The sequence below is a fragment of the Diabrotica virgifera genome, chromosome 4 (assembly GCF_917563875.1).
Source record: "Diabrotica virgifera virgifera chromosome 4, PGI_DIABVI_V3a".
NCBI classification, from domain to species: domain Eukaryota; kingdom Metazoa; phylum Arthropoda; class Insecta; order Coleoptera; family Chrysomelidae; genus Diabrotica; species Diabrotica virgifera.
In genome coordinates, this window is record NC_065446.1 from 253,115,015 (window position 1) to 253,131,580 (window position 16,566).

The 16,566-nt window shown below is 36.1% G+C and overlaps 1 protein-coding gene across 30 annotated transcripts in view; it reads left to right on the forward strand.

Moving 5' to 3' along the window:
* The window catches only part of LOC114327495 (uncharacterized), a 677,364-nt gene that overhangs the window by 422,836 nt on the left and 237,962 nt on the right, over positions 1 to 16,566 (forward strand). For 28 of the 30 annotated variants that reach the window (XM_050648891.1, XM_050648865.1, XM_050648867.1 and 25 more), the window contains exons 9-14: positions 4,418 to 4,671; positions 5,781 to 6,141; positions 6,660 to 7,028; positions 8,149 to 9,528; positions 9,611 to 9,904; positions 10,000 to 14,772. The exons of the other annotated variants lie outside the window; for them this stretch is intronic. In XM_050648891.1, the coding sequence (XP_050504848.1) occupies positions 4,418 to 4,671; positions 5,781 to 6,141; positions 6,660 to 7,028; positions 8,149 to 9,528; positions 9,611 to 9,904; positions 10,000 to 14,772 (7,431 nt within the window). The remainder of the gene's footprint in view (positions 1 to 4,417; positions 4,672 to 5,780; positions 6,142 to 6,659; positions 7,029 to 8,148; positions 9,529 to 9,610; positions 9,905 to 9,999; positions 14,773 to 16,566) is intronic. 30 annotated transcript variants of the gene reach the window in all.

A 16,566-nucleotide genomic window follows, 5' to 3' on the forward strand; every position in this document is an offset into this window, starting at 1 on the left:
GTGTCTTAAAATAGCATTTTTAACGCTCGTATGGAGTGCTAAAAATTGCATTTTTAACACGGTTGTAGAAAAAAATGTTTAAATTATTTTTCGATATTCGTGTTTTTGTTGGTTTTTGACACATTAACAAAAGAAAAAAAATTTCTAGAACCATTTTAAATAAATAAAATAATAACATCTGCATGACCTTTTTTGCACTAAATATTCATTAATTTGTTATAAACAATATTTTTTTCTAAAAATTTTGGTCTCTAATATTGTGATAAATAAAAGTTGGCAACAAAGATAACCACAAAACAGTAGGTATTAAAACAAATTTTTATTTTAAAAATCTAACAAAATAGTAAAATTTGGTTAAAGAAACATTAAAGAAAACTTTTTTCTTTGTACAAATCATTGGCAAAATCTCACAAAGTTAAAGTGAATACAAAAGAAAATATAAAAAAAAATGGAGGACAACCTCTATTATAAATCTATTATGTATATAAGTGAATAAAAATTAACAAATACATATATACACAATTTTTAGTGTACTACCTGTTATAAAGAATGTAAAATTAAATGTAAACTACAACATATATATTTTAATATTGTACAAAAAAAGTCTTTAACAAATGTTTAATGCTAATTCAGTATTATCTTGTTATTTTTTTTATAAAAAATTTTTGTGTCAATTTTTATTTATCACACGTAGAGAAAAAAAATTGAAAAAAACTTGTTTAATTTACAAATATTTTTTGTAAAAAGTGTCATTTAGACGTTATTATTTTTATATGCTACCCTAAACTCAAAAAAAAACATTGAAATTGGTCCATTATTAACGAAGCTATTGCAAAGTACTACTGCACCACTCTTCAGACAAAAAGTTTTTCTTTAAGGTCGCTACGAAAATCATTATTTTTTAAAATACTCTAAAAATGTAACACTATAAGCACTTTAAAATGTTAATATTGATAAATAAACAAAATATTAATTTTTAAACTTGGAAAAGCTATCTCGGCAAAAAATGGATCTAGACATTTTGTTTCTTTTGTAAGTGTGTCAAAAACTATCAGGAACACGAATATCGAAAAATTATTTCAAAATTTTTAATCATGGCGATGTTATTAAAAAACAAGTTTTAAACAAATTACACCAATTTTCAAACACCATTTTGGAGGGGTGTTTAATTAAAATTTTTATTTATCAATAGATCTGTCGAAAACACACATAAAATCAAAAACAATGGGACCTTAAAAACTTGTTTAATCCATCGGCAATAACCGCGTTCTTGCACTTGAAGAGAAGGCAATTTTTTAAAAACAAATTAAATATCTCATAGACTACTTAATATTTATTAACCGATTTTTTTTTTTTTTTGGGTTTATACTGGTACCATAGTGCGACTTTTTCTGCAAAACATAATGTTTTATAGTGTTTATTTATAATGCAAATAATATTTTTTTGGAAATTTGTTTTTCAATTTTGATTTACAATTATTTAAATAAATTAAGGGTCACATTTAATTCAGTATGTCGTATAAAAAAGATTGTTTCTTCATCTTTGCCGAAAAAAATTGTAAAAGCCTTAATAAAAACATGAATTACCTCAGCAGTTAAAAAAGTAAATTTTGTGCAAAAATTACCCATTTTAATTATCTAAACTCTAAACAATGATCTCCTCATATGAATCATATACTTTCTTGAAAATATCCTTTGTTTGGACCTAAACTTTGATAAAAAAACTATTCCAACCTGTACGGAATTACATTTTGATTTTGTTTTATTTTATTGGGCTATTATTATTAAATTACTTGGGAACTCGGTAAAGAACAACATCTTTTAAATGTAGAGATAGGTATAGAAGACTGTGTAGGGTACAAACGATGGATAGAATCACGAAGGGTTTAGAAACTTGTATTAATAATCACAAAATCTGTAATACTACAATTGTAACACTTTGAAGATAATTCTGTCAGAATAAGCTCAACTGTGTACTCCTCCCAAGAACATCCGCTGAAGATGTCACAGTATGATATTGGTATGAACATATGAACATTGAGTACGATCCATAACACAAGATAAGAGCCGAACAATCCATATAAAGATCTTTATTGTTAAAGGAAGAATTTCACATGATTTGATATTCTTTGGTGTATCTCAAAGATGACGATGTGGCGTTAACAATGGTTCAGTTGGAATGCAGTATTTTAGTTTTTCATCTTATTTTTCATAAAAAAAAAACAAAAGAAACACAAAGAAGAGTTGAAATTGTACATACTAATCTTTAAGCATATTAAAATTACCAAAAAGTAATTAAAAAATAATATTACCTAAATTTTCTATGTTCTTTATTGTATGAATAATAGAGCTGTCTCATTGCCATCTAAGAGTCTTTATCTTGTAAAGTCCTTCATTCTAATCTGTTTTTCTTTGTAAACTTCCTTCATTTCCCTTTGTAAATTTCTGTATTCTTTAAAAACCTGTTGTTAAAAGCCTTGGCTTATATTTATTGACGTTCCTGACTCCCTCAGATCTATCTTCTAAAATATTGACCAATTAAGAGAATTAATAGAAAATAATTTTGACTTTTTTGCTATTTGTTTTTTATCAATCTTATTCTGTAATTTGTGGTTTTTTATAAGCCATTTTTTGGCTAGTAGGTACAAATATAAAGAGCAGCTTCCAGAATTTTTAAAAAATGTTAAAACAAAATTAAAATCGTTATTTTGATCAAATATCATTAATTTTTAGTTACATCACACTTCCCTGTAGTAATTCTTAGGCCTTAATTTCGTCATTTGGTGAGTCCTTATACATCTTTATATATGACGTTAAAATCATACAATAGTAAAAGAAAATTTAGTGTTTCAATGCAAGTATATACTTTTTCACCTCTTCATTTTTATTCTTCTTCAAATTTCAAATTTCCTTCGCATCATTGATTTGACTTTTTCAAATTTCTGCACTGCTGAACTTTGGAATGTTTTCATAGACTGACCAAAAGCATATCTGAATACTTTATCATACTGTCTATAAACTGTTATAACCTCTATATCATAAACAGAAGCATATCTTCATTATATCGAGACCAATCATAACATTAGTCTTATTGGGAAAGATTATTTGACAATATCTACGGTATTGATTATACAGTGTGATGTAAAGTTCTGGTCTACAAAGATAGTGTGAGTACAACACAATTTACAATCTTAACAATATACAGTAACAAAAAATATTTTTGTTTAACTAAAAATTATGTCTAACGTCACAAGTAACTATAAAATACAATTAATTAGGAGTCGCATTTATTTCTTATAGTGCGAAATAAATGTATAAGGAAGGAGGTGTCTGGCTCAACGCGCCAGATGGCAAAATAATGATGACTACGTTCAACGCACATAGCCGTTGGATAGGGATTTGTCGATTTCTCTCAACTCACTAAATCGACAAGTTTCGGAATACGTTCAACTTACCTATTCCTGGTTAGTTATCCTCCGTTCAACACAGAGAATATGAACTAATGGATTTATGTTCGATTCGTCTGTCAGGGACGGTATAAAAAAATGTTTGCTGAATACATAGGCATATTCTATACGATAAAAGATATCTCTCTGACCAGAACTTTACGGTACTCTGTATTTTAAAACCTTCTAAAGCTCAGTTTTGCAAAAATTTTCAATACAAAGTCAAACTCAATGTGCGGATTTCGGTGTTTCCCTGTAGTGTAGTGCCTGCTATTCTTTTCTGTATGCCTTAGGTTGGTCACCGTATATAAAATGTAGATTTTGATCCAATAGTGAAGCTCCATTCAAATCTTTGAATGGTTTTCAGCTATTTCTTGGTAAACTTGGTATGTATCTTCCACATAACAACTAGTACCTTATTACAAGTTGACATAAATATCTGAAACCCCCAGGGTCAGACTTTGGTTATGCGACGTTGTCAGAGCTTCAAAGGTATTTCGGTTTTTTATTTGTTAGCTGTTTCACGATTTTATCTGACAATGTCCCAAAACCACTGATTTCGTCCACAATGCATTTTAAATGGATGTTTAGTCTTTGCGCTAAAGTCCTCTCTCCTTGATTTGCTACCTAAGTGACCTTCGTAGTTTCAGATATTTTTGTACAACTGTACTATATAGATATGTGTATTATTTTCCTACTTTTAGTGTTTTGCGTACTGTATATTAATATTTTAGAAAGCCTAACGTACTGTATGCGTATGCGTTTTGTATAAACTTCGCATCCTCTGCCTGTACTGTATTTTGTATATGTATATTCTAATCTCTTTTGACTTTCAGCTGTTCTTTGGCTTTGTGCCGGTCTTTACTTGTTCTATGTACTTTGTACTTTTGGTATAAACTCTTCAGTAGGTAGCGATCTCTTTCTTGGTTCTTAAGAACTGGTTTTCGAATAGTTTTTGTTGAATGTTCTCAGATATTAACGAATGTGCAACCAATCCCTGTGGGAAAAACGCCATTTGTAAGGATACAGTCGGTAGTTTCACGTGTTCCTGCAAAGAAGACTACACCGGAGATCCTTTCAAAGGATGCGTCGACATTGATGAGTGTGCTACTTTAGAACTTCCTTGTGGAAACCACGCTGTTTGCGAAAATACCGAACCTGGATATAACTGCAAGTGTCCGCAAGGGTATCAAGCTAATCCTAGTCCAGAAGTGGCATGTGAACAAGTAAGTACAAAATATTTTTATAATATAACCTCTGAAGCCAAAATTTACTTTGATATCTTAAGAAATATATGACTCGAACGCAAAAATATGGAGATAAAGTAGTAAATATTTCTGCCCAAACCACACTAGCTCTCTGATATCAACTCCTGAAATCCTCGTACTAAGTCCCAGAAAGTCCATTTCAATGCCATTCATTTCATTTTTTCAATAATCACTAAATCCTGTCTGTGTAACTGTCAACAGATTCTTCTATAGACATAGTTTCCTCTTAGAAAATCTTTCCCACCAACCCCTTTGGTAGAGTAATCTTTATAGGCCCCACTTTTACTTTTGTCTCTAGGATGTAATTGGGTTGTTTTCCTTTTTTTTGCTTATTTGAATTGATAAGAGGGTGTTTCCCCTTTCTCTTTTTCTGATCCGCTTAAACTTTCCTTAGAGTTTGACTGTTCTCCATTACTTCGGTTTTGCTCGGAATTGATTTTTCAGAGGAAGATGCCATCTATCTACTGGCATTCATTGGTCTGATGATGATCTGACCAAAGCCGAAGAAGGTCCTGAAGATTAATTTCTCCGAGACCTTCGTGCATGAATCTTTTATTGAGCAAGTCTTTCTTGGGCCAGATTTTTTCAGTGAAGTACTGTACAGTCCTTCGCCTTCAGGCTTCAATTCATCTTTCTCAGTCTGTTGAGTATTTTCTCAGCACACATTGACCATGTTTCTTCATTAGGTATGTATGTAGTATATATCTGAGTTTTGGGCAGATCAGTTCCTCCAATCGCCTTAAGAGTTGCTCCTTCCCATGGGTTAAATCTTTCATTTGCATCAATTATCCATTTGAGGCTTGTGTTGTCATCACATGACATCTGCTGTAGTCATCCCGGCCGATGTAAGGAGCAAATTGTTATTTGTCAATTGTCATTATCAGTATCTGTATCGTCAAAATGTAACCACTTTGGCATAAAAATTTACTTGTTTCAGAATTCTCCCAAAATCTAATGAATGTTACCAAATATCAGACCCAATATGTCGAAAGATAAAGGAAATGGAAGACATTTCATATTTTAATATGTAATTAATTTGTGTTATTAACAATTTTATACTTTTTCAGATTGACGTTAATATTCTATGCAAATCAAACTTCGACTGCACAAACAACGCAGAATGCATAGAAAACCAATGTTTCTGCCAGAAAGGCTTTATCGCCAAAGGCTCTGTATGTCTGGACATTGACGAATGTAAAGACAATCCATGTGGACCGTTCTCTGTCTGTATAAACACAGTAGGAAGCTTTAGCTGTGCTTGTGAAAAAGACTACGTAGGGGCACCCCCAAAAATTCAATGTAAAGCTCCCTGTGATGACGTATCCTGCGGAGATCATTCTTTCTGCAAACCAGATGGCAATGAAGCCTACTGTATATGTGATGATGGATATACTTTCAACGTGCAGGATATTTCACTAGGATGTGTAGGTCAGTAAAGAAATTATTTTACTATTTTTTTTTTTAAATAATGTTCAGTAATTATAAGGAGTGTTAAATCCCGCGAATGAAAACCTGCTATGCGATGACCAAAATCTACTTAAGTATCTGAATACCGAGTGTATGTAACAGTGATATATTAGTGTAACAGTGATATATTTATAAACTTGATTTAGCTTATTAGTCTATTGAATAAAAAGAAGTATTTGCTTTTACTTACAAATATTTAAGTATTTACTTAATAGTAATTGAATAAAGTCATTTCTTTAATGCTTTATTTAATTATTATTAAGTAAATACTTAAATACGAGGAAGTAAAAGCAAATACTTTTTTTATTCAATAGACCCATTGTCTGTATAACATTAATGACCTCTATTGATTCATTTGAACCATCCCTATAATACAGTACTAATAACCCTGAAATTATTTTAATTATTTCGTATATGTATAAGCCTTAACTCTATAAATAAATGGAATCACCATAAAATTTACGTGAAATTTGTTTCAGATATAGACGAATGTGATGCCGTGAATGGCCCTAATGGGCGCTGTGGAGCTAACGCAATCTGTACCAATCTCCCAGGAACATTTGCTTGCCAGTGCAAACCAGGCTTCTCCGGAAACCCTAACAATCAATGCAATGATATCGATGAATGCCAGAATCCAGAAGCTTGTGGATTGGGTGCTGTATGCACGAATTTACCTGGTTCTTATGTATGTGACTGCCCAATCGGCACTATTCCAGATCCTGATCCAAAAACGAAATGTAATGAGATTGTTACGTGTAATGTAGATATTGATTGTCCTGGAAATGCTATTTGTGACCAGAAAAAGCAATGCTTATGCCAAGAACCCAATATAGGCAACGACTGTAGACGTAAGTATAATCCTCAAATAGTTCTGCACGGAACTGAAGACCGTATCTTGTTTTTTAATTATCATGATGATTATACTAGGGAAGAGCAATGGCGTAGTTTATCGTTGATTTCTACATCGCAGTCTCATCGTCATCCAGCCTCAAAAGTCCACTGCTGAACATAAGCCTCTTTCCAACCCCGTCTATCTTTCGCCGCTCTTATCCAGTTTTTATTTAGCCTTCTTAAATCGTCGATCCATCTTGTAGGTGGTCGACCAACGCTTTTCTTGTCTACCCTTGGTCTACATTCCAACAGCCTCTTTGTCCATCGCCCATCTGTCATTCTGTCTATGTGTCCTGCCCACCTTTATTTTAGTCTGGCTATCCTTTCAATGACGTCAATCACCTTGGTTCTTCTCCTAGACTAGATCGCAGTCTAAAGACTTTTAAAACATCTTCTTCTTTTTCTTCGCCCTTAAGTAATCCAACTTTGGACGCAGGCCTCCCCCTGTTCGATCCAGTGTTTTCTATTTTGCCCCACTTGCTTCCAGTTTTGTCCTCCAATCTTCTTAATGTCATCAGCCCATCTCATTTGTTTCCTTCCACTCCCTCTACTTTCTAATCGTGGTCTCCATTGTTGTATTTCGTGATTCCATCTTTTATCCTTCAGTTGGGCATTGTGTCCTGCAAAGCTCCATTTTAATTTGGCAGCGTGTTCCCTTGCGTCTCTTACTTTGGCTTTGTTTTTAATCATAGTTTTTGGTTTTGCTTCTCTTAAAACATCTAGTATCTTATAATAGACCAATCCAGGATCATTTCCCTTATGGTTGATCTTAAATACAAATATTAGATCTTAGTACTAATATTGCTGCTGCCCGGCATCAGAGTGTGATATGGTAAGGAAAACTTTTGGTAATTAGGTGGCAGAATGGGTCTAGGACATAATGTATTCCAAGTTCCTGGAGATTGGAAGATAAGTATGGATCAGGTGGGCAGAATGGCATCCCTGAAGTAGATCATTGTTCTACTGGAAACGTAAAAGAGTATCTACCTGCTATCCTAGTATCTTAATAGTTAAATACAATATTTTTTTCATTTTGTGTAATTTTCTTCAAATATCTTATGTATTTTTCTATTCCAGATCCCTGTGAGACTACAATCTGTGGATCTAACGAAGAATGCATGTTAATAAACCAAGAAGCGAAATGCATTTGCAGTTCTGGATTTACTGGTACCACTTTTGGTTGCGTGGATATCGACGAATGCTCCGGAAATCCTTGTGGTCTTGGAGCTATATGTAAAAACGAGCCTGGATCATTCTCCTGTCAATGTCCTGGAGGCACTTCAGGTGATCCTTTCACTTCAGGCTGTCTGAAATCCACAAAACCCACAGAATGCTCAGATATCAATCCATGTCCAGCTGGAGAACAATGCGTATTAGATGAGTACTTAAACGAAAATGTTTGTATCTGCGTGCAAGGATACACTAGAGATAAATCTACTAGTAAATGTAGAGATATCAACGAATGCTTGGAACTGAAAGAGAAACCAGCCTGTGGGATTAACGCTATGTGTAAAAACTTGCCTGGAAGCTACGACTGCCACTGTCCTCCAGGATTTAACGGCAATCCTTTCTTGGAGTGTTTGGAATGTAACAGCCCTGACTGCCGTTGTCAGCCACCATACAAGCTACACGAAGGCAACTGTGTCTTAGACAGTTGTGGTCCAGATGGTTCTTGTCCCAGCGGAGCTGAATGTGTAACCATAACAGGAGGAGTTAGCTACTGTGCTTGTCCAAAAGGCTTCAAAACTTTACCAGACGGCTCCTGCATAGATATAAACGAATGCGCAGAACAACAGGCTTGTGGATACGGTGCACAGTGTATTAACACGTTGGGCGCCTATGAATGCCATTGCCCACAAGGCTACTCTGGTGATCCTTATAAAGAACAATGTTCTCCTGCTCAGAAAAAGTGTATAAGCGACAAAGAGTGTCCTACCAATGAAAAATGTATACAACCTGGAGAATGTATTTGCTTCCCACCCTTCTTCAACGATCAAAAAGACGGAAACAAATGTAAAAGTCCTTGTGAACGCTTCGTTTGTGGCATAAATGCTAAATGTACTCCATCTGATCCACCAAAATGTATGTGCGAAGCAGGTTTCAGAGGTGATCCCGCCCAAGGTTGCACAGATATAGACGAATGCAAGGACAATCCTTGTGCTTATGGAGCCCATTGTTTGAACCAGCATGGCGGTTACAAATGTGTATGTCCTAAAGGAATGACCGGTGACGCTTATAAAGGAGGTTGCATTCTTGAAGAACCTGGTACAGTTAAATCCGAATGTCAGAACGATGCAGACTGTGCTAGTATTTTGAGTTGCCAAGAAGGAACCTGTATTAGTCCTTGCGCGACTGTACTTTGTGGTAACCACGCCATTTGCTCAGCAGAGAACCATAAAGGGAAATGCAAATGTAAAGTTGGATACGAGAAAAACAGTAGAGGCCAATGTGTATCAGGTAAATGAAACATATTAGTACTTACTATTAAAATTTACATACAGTTAATAGACGGAAGTTGTAATTGGTTTGTTCTTTTCAGCATGCGAAGGCTTCATTTGTGCCTCAGGAGCTCAATGCATCGTTACTTCTACCGGTCCAACATGTAAATGTCTTGAAGGGCTCTTAGGGAATCCATTTCCTGGTGGTCAATGCACCACAGATGTATGTTCAAAGAACAATCCCTGCGAAGAACCGAACATTTGTATCAACGGTAGATGTAGACAAAGATGTCAAGGTATTGAATGTGGTGTTGGTGCTCATTGCGATAACTCGACAAATCAGTGTGTCTGCGATCATATGTTTGACGGAAATCCCAACTTTTTATGCATGCCAAGTAAGTTGTTCACTTAATATTTAATATCTTACTAGTATATATGTAGTTTGTATTACTGTAGCTCAAAGATGATTAATTTTTGTACTTTTTTCCAGCTATTGAAAAACCGTACTGTGAACCATCTTGTGGCAAAAACGCGCATTGCGAATACAGCCTGACCAATCAATGCGTCTGTAACACAGGTACAGTTGGCAACCCTTACGAACTGTGCGAAAGAATAGAGAAGAAGTCCTGCAATCCAAATTCCTGCGGAGTAAACGCACAGTGTAAAGAAACATTAAACAACATCGAATGTTTCTGCAGTAGAGGCTTCACCGGCAATCCCTACATTTCTTGCGAGGACATAGATGAATGTAATAGTAAAGTATGTGGCAACAGCGCAGTTTGTATTAACACACCAGGAAGCTTTGATTGTAGATGTAAAGAAGGTTATGCAGGAAACCCATTTATCATGTGCTCACAAGTCCAAGGGGGCATTTGCAGAGATCCTCAAGATTGCCAATGCAGCGACAAACTTTTATGTCCAAATGAATATACATGTGAAAGAGGACAATGTCAAAATCTCTGCAAAAACGTTAGATGTGGTCCAAAAGCGTCCTGTCAAAGTGGCAAATGTGTTTGTTCAGCTGGTTATATAGGCAATCCGCGAGATCTTGTCAAAGGCTGTCATCCAGAAGGTCAATGTAGCAGTAACTTAGATTGTCACGATACCCAGATATGTTTCCAGTCAAGCAAAGGAGTTAGAAAATGTGTAGATGCCTGTAGTAAAGTCCAATGTGGTCCAAATGCGTTATGTCTTGCACAAAATCATAGATCTTCGTGCATCTGTGCACCTGGATACAACGGAAATCCTGGCGATCTTGAATTTGGTTGTCAGTTGGAAGAAAGAGTCAACCAAAGAATTTGCGAAACTGATGAAGACTGTTCCTTCGGTACAATCTGCGCAGTAGATGCTAACGGTATTCAAAAATGTATTAGTCCTTGTGAAACTGTGGCTTGTGGACCAAACGAAATGTGTCAATTGGACGTTGGTGGTCATCCAACATGCGCATGTCGCGATGAATATATCTGGAATCCTGTTAACTCTGTTTGTGAAAAACCGTCAATACCTGATTGCAAATCTGACAATGACTGTGAATCTGTAGAAGCTTGTCAACCCGATGCTATAGGTATTCTAAAATGTACACATAGTTGTACCCATTTCACCTGTGGACAAAACTCAGCTTGCGTGGCAGAGTCGCACAAAGGCCAATGTCAATGTTTAGCTGGATATACTGGAAATCCTAATGACAGAGAAGGTTGCATACCTTTACTGCAAAACAAATGCTCATCGGATGCTCAATGTCCAGAGCAAGAAACCTGCAGGAAGCATTCGGAACACAATATTCTCATGTGTATTCCAGCTTGCGACCAAATAACTTGTGGACCTAACGCAATATGCGTTGTTAACAACCATGTTCCCCAATGTCAGTGTCCTTCTGGATCATATGCAGGAGATCCAAACGATCTAATAAAAGGATGTAGTCATGTACCTTGCGTATACAATGTAGATTGCCATACGACCCAGTTATGTAATCGTATGACGCACAAATGTCACTATGTGTGTGATGATGAAGCTTGTGGAACTAATGCTGTCTGTATTGCGGAAAATCACAAAGCTACTTGCCAATGTCCTCCCGGCACCAACCCGAACCCTACTGCTGATATAGAATGTGTAGCTGTCAACGTCTGTAAACCTAATCCTTGTCACAGTACAGCTATCTGCAGACCATCAGCATCTGGAAGTCATACTTGTACGTGTCCTCCTGGTACCATCGGAGAACCTTATTTATCAGGATGTAAGAAAGAAGGGATGTGTTCAATAGGTGATGCCGATTGTCCACCTACTTCCGCATGTAAAAACGGCAAATGTGTAAACCCTTGTGAAGATACCAAATGTGGTCCTAATAGCATATGCTCAGTAGAAAACCATAGGGCAGTTTGCACGTGTCTAGCCAAATACGTTCCAGCTGAAGATGGCTGTGCTCGCATATCAAAATCTTGTAACAATGACCGCGAATGCGGAGATGAAGTATGTATCAACAATCAGTGTAGATCAATTTGCAAGAACAACAAAGACTGCTCAGTAGGAGAAACATGCTACCACAATGTTTGTGTAGTAAGTTGCACGGATCACAGTCAATGCTATAAAGATCAGGCTTGCGTAAATAATACTTGCATCATTGGTTGTCGCAGTAACAAAAACTGCCTCTCTGATCATGCTTGTATCAACAACAAATGTCAAGACCCCTGTGAAAAGGCCGATACTTGTGGACCAAATGCTATTTGTTCTTGTAAAGATCATAAAACGTTGTGTAAATGTCCGGATGGATTTGAAGGAAATCCTACACCTCAACAAGGATGTATCAGAATACCATCGTTATGCCAACATGATCTCGAATGCCCTAAGAATCATATTTGCTCCCAAAATCAATGTGCCCTCTCATGTTCCAACAACAACTTATGTGCAGTGGGAGAAAGATGTTTTGGAAATATATGCGTTAAAGTTTGCTACAGCGATGGAAACTGTCTACAAGGAGAAGTGTGTAAAAACGGAGTGTGTCTTCCAGGTTGTGCTTTAGATAAAGATTGTAGAACCTCTCAAGTTTGTGTACAGGGACAATGTATATGCACTGAAGGTTTTATAGAATCACCTGAAGGGTGTACTGACATAGACGAATGCAAAAGTCGTCCTTGCCACTCCACTGCTATTTGTAAAAATACACCAGGATCTTTCAGTTGCGCATGCTCAGAGGGTAAAGTAGGAAATCCTTTGACAGAACCCGGATGTTCAGAACCAGTTCAATGTAGACGTGATGCTCAATGCGCTGACAAATTGATCTGTAAAAGAGGAAAATGTATCGACCCATGTGACAGCAATCGTTGTGGAAATAGTGCTATATGTAACGTTACTAAGCACAAATTATCCTGTACATGTCCACCAAAACACCTTGGTGATCCTTATGACTCTAACCTAGGATGCTTTAAAGTAGAATGTATCAGAGATGATGACTGCCAATCAGACCACTTTTGTGATGAGCACTCTAACAAATGTATCAGTACTTGCGACGTTGTCAATTGTGGAAAAGGTACTTGTTCAAGCAGCAATCACAAAGCTCTGTGTACATGTTTATCTGGATATGCGTTTAATAAAGAAAAATGCGAAGATATAAACGAATGTAAGGATTCCAATCCTTGCCACGCTACTGCTACTTGCATAAATACAGATGGAGGCTTTACGTGCATATGTGCTGAAGGATTAGTAGGAGATCCATCCACTACGGGTTGTCGCAAACCAGGAGAATGCTCTACAGATGCGGATTGTCCATCGTTGGCAGCTTGTATTGAAAATAAATGCAAAAATCCTTGCGAGACTCCTGGTATCTGTGGACTTAATGCTGAGTGTATACCTATTGGACACGTAGCTTCGTGCAAATGTCCACCACGTACTAAGGAAGATACCAACAACAACTGTAATCCTATAGAATGTTTGGACAAAAATGATTGTTCGAAAGATAAAACCTGTATTGATTCCAAGTGTCAAAATCCTTGTGAATTGCCGAATGTGTGTGGAGAAAAAGCATTATGTACTGCTGATGATCATCAAGGTGTATGTACTTGCCAACCAGGAACTACAGGTGATCCACGTATTGGATGTGTGGTTATACAATATTGCGCACAAGATTCGCAGTGTCCTTCGGGACTAAAATGTTATAATGGAATATGTACCTCGATTTGTACTACTGCTAGAGAATGTATCGAAGATCAATTATGTATTCAAGGTATATGTCAGCCTACTTGTAAAACCAACTCTACATGTCCAGAATATCAGTTTTGCCAAAACAACATTTGCATTCAAGAACAGAGATGTAGGCAAAACACTGATTGTGAGTTAACAGAAAAATGTCTGGCAAATAATTTGGGTCAAAACGAATGTACAGACGCTTGTGAGGGTGTGTTATGTGGAAGGAATGCTGAGTGCTTCTCTAAGAATCACAAGCCTTCCTGTCACTGCAAACGTGGCTACAAAGGGAATCCCAGCGATGACAAAATAGGCTGCCAAGAAATAGAATGTGAAACCAATGAGAATTGCTCAAATGACAAACTGTGTGACCAATACATGTGCAAGATTGCTTGTTTGGTTCATAACCCTTGTGGTAAGAATGCACTTTGTTCTGCGGAAAGTCACAAGCAAGTCTGCTACTGCCAGCCCGGTTATACCGGAGATAGTATCAAAGGTTGCCACATGATAGATTTCTGCAAAGATAAACCTTGCGGACCAAATGCAGTATGCCATAACTCTCGAGGATCTTTCAGATGTCAGTGCCCTCTGGGTACCGTCGGCGATGCATACAATGGTGGCTGCAATCCTCCAGTAGAATGCAACAGAAATTCAGATTGTCCGGTGAAAGCCAAATGTGACACTACTAATGGTGTTCACAAATGCAAAGACGTCTGCGAGAACACACTGTGCGGATCAAATGCTGAATGTATAGCTGTTGACCATGCTGGCTATTGCACTTGCAGGAACGGCTACCAAGGAAATGCTACAGATAAAAGCGTAGGGTGCAAACCAAGATTGGTTAGCTGTAAGACCACCTCTGACTGTCCATCGAATACCTACTGCTACGAAGAGATATGTAGTCCACATTGCGAGACAAATGAAGAATGCCAACTTAATGAGCAATGTTTGAAGGGCCAATGTTTAAACCCGTGTTCCTTGACTAGAGCTTGTGGTATCAATGCAGTTTGCCGAATTGATAATCATGTTAAGACGTGTAGCTGTCCACCAGGATTCACGGGCAAAGAATATGTAGAATGTGTGAGACGTAAGTAAATTTATATTAATAAATAATCATCATCATCAACAGCTATTTCATCAATCGTCGGATGTAAGCCTCCCTTAGGTGTGTCCATTCATATCTATATATTTTCTGTTTTTTGCATCCATTCGTGGACAGCCATTCGCTTGATGTCATCAGTCCATCTTGTTTAAGGTCTGCCTCTACTTCTTTTGCTTGCCCTTGGTCGCCACTCGAGAATTCGCTTTGTCAACGGTTGTCTTTCATTCTTCCTATGTGTCCTGCCCAGTTCCATTTTAACATAGCAACCTTCTGGATCAGATCTGTTACTTTTGATCGTCTTCTTTTCTCTTCATTGTACTTGCGATCACTGAGCTTAATGTTGAGCATTCTCTGTTCCATAGCTTTCTGAGTTACTTGAAGTTTGTGGACTGCGATATTGTTAAAAGCCCATTAATACATAATATTGACTACATATTATACATTTTTACGCATATATTTTTTTTTCAAAGTGATATGCTATACGCTGTGAGCTCGTACGTAGAAGGGATATTTACAAATTCGCGAGCGCCAGTAGTGGCAAGTCTGTAAACGATTACTGGAAATTTGACATAAATGTCAAAGTGATTAATTTAAAATTAAAATTAAAAACATTAATTATAAAAAGTATTAGTTTGCCAAAGCTGTGTTATATATTTTTACCTTAAATATACAATACGTTTTAAATACTGAATTTAAGTTTTTTTAATGTTCCGTAATATCTAATTATAAATTAATATATTAATCTTACCGCCATCTACACGATAATTGTGAAAGTATCCGAAGTACGAAATTCATATTTTATCAATAGAACGTCAAAATGATTAGCAAAATCTTAAAAAAATCGATTATAATTTAATTACTTTTTTGCGTTGTAAATATTAAGCGATAACAATTAAATAATAAATTTAAAAATTACCAGTGAAAGTTGATTAGTAATCCGCCAGGAGCGACACCAGCGAAGCTCACAGCGTATAGTTGAATGCTGGGATTGTTGAAAGTTACGGATAACACACAACCTTGTCTGACATCTTCTTGAATGAAAATTTTGTCTATTTCTTTGCCGTTTACCAGAACAGAATTTTCTTTATTTCAATATTAATGTTGTAAAAGTCTCTGATCTTTATCAACTATTGAAATCGTTTCTAGATACTCAACCAGGTTATTGTTTTGGATCCTCTCAAACGCCTTTAAAAAATCTATGAAATAGAAATAAATTCGTTTCTGTACTTCTTATGATCTCTGAAGTAATGTTAGCAGTGAGACCAGAAATTACATTGTTTACAATCCTTCTCTGAAACCGAATTGTTTGTTTCCCATTATTTCTGCATATGTCTGCTTAAATCTTTTAATAGAATATCTTAATTATTTTGGGAAGTAGTTTGCGAGAGAGACTCATGAGACTAATTAGTCTAAAGTCTTTATATGATTATGTACAGGGTGATTGATTAGTGGGGTAAAGCTTAATAGATCGGCTACAGATAGCAATAAAAGTTAATAAAAAAATTATAGACAACTTTGGGATTCATATTACAAAATTACTATAAATGTTACAGGGTGTTCGATAACCGAGTGGCAGACCAAACTTATGTTTTTTTAAATGGAACACCCTGTATTTTATTTTATATTCGAAATCTCCTTAACTGCCCCATCGCAAAAATATAAAGGTTTGTTATGTTATACAGGGCATGTACAAAGTTATAACCAATTTTATATGAAAATCGTAACAAGTTCCACATCCTGTATAAATAAAAATAAGCACAACAGAAATGGTTTATTGGT